At 37.7% G+C, this 5939-nt stretch overlaps 1 protein-coding gene across 1 annotated transcript; it reads left to right on the top strand.

The window, feature by feature from the left end:
- Nucleotides 1-932: 932 nt before the first annotated feature.
- SRP14 (signal recognition particle 14) lies at nt 933-5225 on the top strand. Its single transcript, XM_015819744.2, has 5 exons — nt 933-1029; nt 2730-2802; nt 3762-3874; nt 4595-4627; nt 4822-5225. Exons 1-5 carry the CDS (start codon nt 1006-1008, stop codon nt 4909-4911), a joined length of 333 nt encoding a protein of 110 aa, XP_015675230.1. The 5' UTR covers nt 933-1005; the 3' UTR covers nt 4912-5225.
- Nucleotides 5226-5939: the final 714 nt, after the last annotated feature.

Here is a 5939-nt window from a genome sequence, read left to right as displayed (position 1 = left end):
GGGACTTGTCCAAACAGGGACCAGGAATCCAGTGACTGGAAAGAACCAAAATAAATAAAATAAAATATAAAATAAAATAAATACCATAACAAAGGCTTTATTAGGTTTTAATATTGCTCCTCACCATCCCCCCCTCCGTTGATGGTAATTTTCCATAGTTTTCAAAATGTGGCAACGCACCACTACCAAGGATTTTACTGGATCTGGGTTGTCAAAACTTAGTTGATAGCAAAGAGACACTAAAGAAAAAAGAAAAAGAAAAACAATTTGTCTTTGTAATCTTGTGGCCATACAGATTTTTGGCAGCCCAGTTCTAGCAGTCCCAGCATTGGGGTGGCTTTGTGTATACTTTTTCAAAGCACTATCAGGAACTCTTCTATATCACACTCATTATTAACTGACTCAGGCTAGATCTGAATGACTTTATTTGACAGATAGTACCCTTGCAGGTAAATCCACTGGTTTCTACTTATGCAGGAGGGACCAGATCACCTAGCAGGGGTTCTCAACCTTGGCAACTTTAAGACTTGTGGACTTCAACTCCCAGAATTCCTCAGCCAGCTTTGCTGGCTGAGGAATTCTGGGAATTGAAGTCCACAAGTCTTAAAGTTGCCAAGGTTGAGAACCCTGAATATAATGGGTGACAGGATGGGATTCTTCTCTTTTTACAATGGATTGGAGAGCAGAACTGGCACCTGATAGATTTCAGCCTCTGCGTGCACAGCGGAGAGACTGTAAAAAAATCAGACCAATCGGGGGGGGGGCTCTTCCGACGCTGATCCACGCGAGCAACCTTCGATTCCGAGAACAAGTTCTGAATGCAATTCTGTCTGGAGCCCTGCAGGGGGCAGCAGAGAGATGCTGTGCGCGGTGGACGTTCTGTCTAGAGTTTCCGCCCCTCGTGTGCTCTCGCTACTTCCGTTTCCTGGCCGGTTGTCCGTCGGTTGGGCTGCTGTTGGGAGTTGGCTGAGTTTGCATCAGCTGCTGGGAAGAAGCGCGCGAGCGATGGTGCTGCTGGAGAGCGAGCAGGTGCCGTGGCCTAACGCTCCGTCCCGGGGGTGCCTTTTAGGGAAGGGGCCGCTCTTGGAGCTCGCAAAGCCCGTTGCTATGAGCGGAAACGTCCTCCGACCTGGCCCCTTCATAGGGAACAGCTGTCTTCCAGCTGTTCCTTGCTGTGTAGAGCAGATTAGGCGGCAGTGGGACGGGGGGGGGGCGGTTAACAAAAAAAGGAGGCAGTTTTTTCCGCATTGGGTCTTTTCAAAATCTGTATTTAGATTCTAGCAGCCGGACTAATGGTCTTGTGGAAAACGAAAGAACTCTTACGAATTCCAGAGGGGTTAGCAGAGAAGTTTAATTGCGCAAGGTCCAGAGCATGTTAGAGATGAGCAATTCTGAACGAGGAGGGCGTGATTAGACTTCAGTTTTTATACTCCCCTCCTTAAAGAACAAAGGGCTACTACACATTGAAATTCACACTGTGATACATTAGGAACGTTTCTCACAGGCATACAACGGAAGGTTTTGCTACATACAAAGTATCCATGTGCAGAGCGCATTTGGTTGCCACCTATTACTGACACAGAACTTTCCCAGTGAATTTTCCCAGTGATTATGCATTACATCATTGTTCTAGCAATTATGCAGACACATCATTATTGCAGTTATGCAGACAAATCATTATTCTAATAATTGTTCAATTTACTATATTATTATATTATATTAATGGTGCATAAGGCGCTTGGACAGGCAAGGAGGAGCGCCCATCACTTCCCTCTTATAGTAATGTAGTAAAATGAACAATTATTAGAATAATGATTTGTCTGCATAACTGCAATAGTGATGTGTCTGCATAATTGCTAGAATAATGATGTAATGCATAATCACTGGGAAAATTCACTGGGAAAGTCCTGTGTCAGTAATAGGTGGCTAACCAAATGCGCGTTGCACATGGATACTTTGTATGTAGCAAAACCTTCCGTTGTATGTCCGTGAGAAACGATCCAAATGTATTACAGTGTATTATCATGTGTAGTCCCTTTGTTCCTGAAAGAAGGGAAGTATAAAAACTGAAGTCTAATCCCGCCCTCCTCGTTCAGAATTGCCTGTCTCTAATATGCCTCTGAACCTGCGCAATAAACCTCTCTGCTAAACCCCTCTGGAATTCGTAAGAGTTCTTTCGTTTTCCACAAGAATAGTATTATGTCACTCTTGAAGGTTGTTTAGCCCCCCCCCCGCCACGGCATTTATTGGCACAGGGGGGGCGCTTTAAGAGCGCAGTTAATGGTGAATGCCAGAAGCTCCAGCCCATGGCACGAGTTCTTTGCTACGTGCCAGTTCGTTTTCTGGCCCCATCTCATTTTGCAACTGTTAACGTGCCTGTTGAAAACTCCTTGTCATGGGAAAATTAATTATCATTACAAGGGGCTCATTTGAAGTGGCTTACATGGCACTTATTTTAAGAATATTGGCTGTGATGTAACAAGAGGTCTATCTTAACGCAAATGAGAATCTGTTTAATAGGGAGGTAAGGGGCAATGAAAGATGTAGATTCAGTGCATATCTAGCTCCATGAATAGATTATAATGCTGTGGGTTAATAGTCAAATGCAGCGGTTTCAGTTCAGTTGGGCGTGACTGAAAGCTTTAGGATAGAATTGTTCACTAGCTAGAAAAAGAAAATAATTCAGTGTTGTGATCTCTGTAACAATTAGATGTTTTGTTTGTTTGCAGTTCTTGACAGAGCTAACCAGGCTTTTTCAGAAATGCAGGACCACAGGCAGTGTCTATATAACATTAAAGAAATGTAAGTGTTACATTACTGTTTGTCTCACATTTAGCTCATCAGTATTTTCTCATAACAAAATAAAAGGAAGATTCTGCAGTACTGAGTAGTTGAACTGCAGTTCAGTTAGTAAGTGGGTAAGCAGTAACTTCAGTAATAATATAGGAGTTGATTACTTCAAATTTAAACTTTGGGGGGGAAAAAAAACCTGATTTAGATCTGTACTGAGTCAGGGGTGTTTAATGCTTCCTAAACGTATTTTCCCTTAATCTGAATATTTTCTGCTTATTGGATAGAAACTTCCAACTTTTTTCCTGATATAGTTTTCACAGAGATAGGTGATCTGTGTCCCGCTGCACCCATTGTTTATAATAGCCTTTAACTGGGAATTTCTGAGAGTTGAACTCCATACATTTTAAAGTAGCTACGATTGAGAAACGCTGGAATAGTGGATTGGAGAAAAGAGGAACATAACAATAATGGGGTTTTCTGTACTTCTAAGGTATCTTGCCTCCAATTCACCTGGTATTGGGGTAACAGGAAAAAAAGAGAAAGCCAAATTTTATTCTCCCCTTGCTTGAATCATAAACAATATGAAAAGGTAATAAATTCTCTTAGAAAAAAATATTTTTTTTTGTCTTGTAGCATGGGAGGGAAAATGTTTGCTTCCAAGTGAGCAATCTGTATTGGCATTGCCACAACTGGGAAGTGAGTTGGGTCCTTTAACTATTAAAGAACAGCTTCATGTGTGCTTAATATTGTGAAACATTATTATTATGCCCACCTTAATATAACAACCAGCATTCTAACAAAATTGTTGCCTCCCAATCTGCAGTTGTAGAATTCTGATATGTGAAGCAGAATTCAAAAATGGAGAAATTATTTTATTAAAACATTATTTTGCCATCTTTGGATGGGAAAAATTAACTTGCTAGTTTTGCTAAGTATGATACCTAACTTTGATGCTTATTTTAATGTAGATGATGGTCGGACAAGACCAATTCCACGGAAGGGCCATCTTGAGAGTTTTGAGCCTGTAGACAACAAATGTCTTCTTAGAGCCACAGATGGGAAGAAAAAAATAAGCACAGTGGTAAGTACTATTCTTTTACGAAAGGATGTTTTTTCACCATTGCATTATCTGTAAATTCCAAAAATGGAGTAATCAAGTTCAGAGGAGTTAAAAGGTCTAATTTCAAAATTATTAATTATACCTTTTGAAGAGATTTCATTGGTCTCTTTATATGTATGATTTATATTATGGACTTGTAACTTTGACTGAATTGTTGGTCGCACAGCTGTATGATTAGACTAGATTGGGCATTTTTATCCACCTATTAAGTTCTTCTCAAATACGTAGGGTGGGAAGATGTTACTTGATGGTGTTAAAGGATGCAAGCTGTTCCAAATAAAACTGCCTTTTGCAATGGGTGATTTTGTCAATGTGAGTGGTGTTCAAATGGTACCGAGATGTTTTGCAATTTCACCTAAGACACCTATTGCTCTCTTTGCTTTTTTGCCACATATTATTCTATTATTTTGTATACTTCACAGTTAATTATGCTCTTCCTGTTTTCTCTATAGTCCTGATATGTGGGTTGGACTGACAAAATATGGCTTACCCGGAGGGCTTTCATACCGAAGGGAGATCTAATATTCACTTTCCTGGTTTTTAGTTCAGCACTAAACCAATGCATCAAAACATAATGTATCAATTCTTATTTTTCTGAATTTTGTGATCAACAGAACCAATTGTTTTTGAATATATTGGTTCATCATCTAATAATTTTATCATGTGATTAATTCCTTATAGGTGAGTTCAAGGGAAGTTAACAAATTCCAGATGGTAAGTTTGCATCTATTCACTTAAGACTTCAGATTTTTTTATCAATTGATTTTCAATTTTTACACTGAATGCATGACTGAAACCTATTATAAAAAAGTGTAGCTGCTTTATCTCTGCAAATATTTTGAGACAAAGATTAGCAGTTTCCTGAAACTTGTTTTTTTTTTTATAAAAAATCTTGTTTTTGATTGCAGGCATATTCAAATTTGATTAGAGCTAATATGGATGGTTTAAAGAAGAAAGACAAGAAAAGCAAAAACAAGAAAAGTAAAGCAACACAATGATATAAAAAAACATTTCTGTAAAGAATGGACCCATGTTATACCCCACATTTTTTCTTTATGTAACCACTTACCTTTTGACTTCATTTCCAGCTAGTAACTGAACAATAAGATTCTTATACAAACCGAGAATGCTCTCAGGATTGTGATACACAAAAATAAATATCCATAATGCATAAATTTGCGCAGCTGATTTGTTTCATACCTTTGACTTATTTCAATAAGTAAGTTTTACTTAGAAAAATAATTTTGATGTAGTAGTTTGTGTTGAGTATGTGCAAAAGTTTTATGAGTGGAATAAAGGTTGAGAACGACTTTCAGTTCTGGCTTCGCTTTACTGTATTTCACGTGACCTTCAGTAAACTTTACTTTTCTCAACAAATGGAGTCAAGGATTGTTCTTGCCTAAAGGTTCAAGTTGAGACACGACTGACAAAAAATATTAAATAGCTAATAGATAGGCTTTTAAAAAAACTGGAAATAGATTGTCAATGATTTATGGATCTGAGCTTCTAAGAAGCATTTACTATGCTTTAACAGTTTTTTATATAGTGAACTGATGAGCATATCTGTTGCATGGCACAAAAGCATGGCACAAAATAAGTTTTCTATAATTTTAAAATATTACTTTATGGTGGCAGGGTAACTAATCAAACTAATCTTAAGCAAGTTTTGCACTGTTGAAACAATTCTGGAATCAACAGATTAAAATAGTTATATACAAGTTTAATTGCTGCAGCAGGATTTAGAAGAGGAGCAAACTTAGAACTAAAAATTGTAAAGTTTGCTTATCAATATTAAAGTAACTTTCAACTAGTATCTTGATTCTTAAATATTTGTGCTTAATGTAACAACTGTCAAAACAATTTGATTCAATGGGACTTGTATGGAAACAAGAAAAGATTATAATTAGAAACATGCATCTTCTCATAGAAATGAATTTGGTTCACAGCTATAGATATTTTTCATTAAAAATGTTATTGTTTGACTGTATATTCTTGACTGTATATTCTGTTTAGTTTTTTTCAAACT

The sequence above is a fragment of the Protobothrops mucrosquamatus genome, unplaced genomic scaffold (assembly GCF_001527695.2).
Source record: "Protobothrops mucrosquamatus isolate PMUCROS unplaced genomic scaffold, P.Mucros_1.0 scaffold972, whole genome shotgun sequence".
Classification (NCBI taxonomy): domain Eukaryota; kingdom Metazoa; phylum Chordata; class Lepidosauria; order Squamata; family Viperidae; genus Protobothrops; species Protobothrops mucrosquamatus.
Note: the sequence above shows the minus strand (reverse complement) of the source record. Positions and strands in the feature narration are given on the sequence as shown.

Bases quoted from the DNA above. Each gene is read 5' to 3' on its own strand.
- SRP14 (XM_015819744.2), top strand. From the start codon at position 1,006: ATGGTGCTGCTGGAGAGCGAGCAG. The intron at 1,030-2,729 runs GTGCCGTGGCCT...GTTTGTTTGCAG, and splicing joins TGCTGCTGGAGAGCGAGCAG to TTCTTGACAGAGCTAACCAG. The intron at 4,628-4,821 runs GTAAGTTTGCAT...TTTTGATTGCAG, and splicing joins AAGTTAACAAATTCCAGATG to GCATATTCAAATTTGATTAG.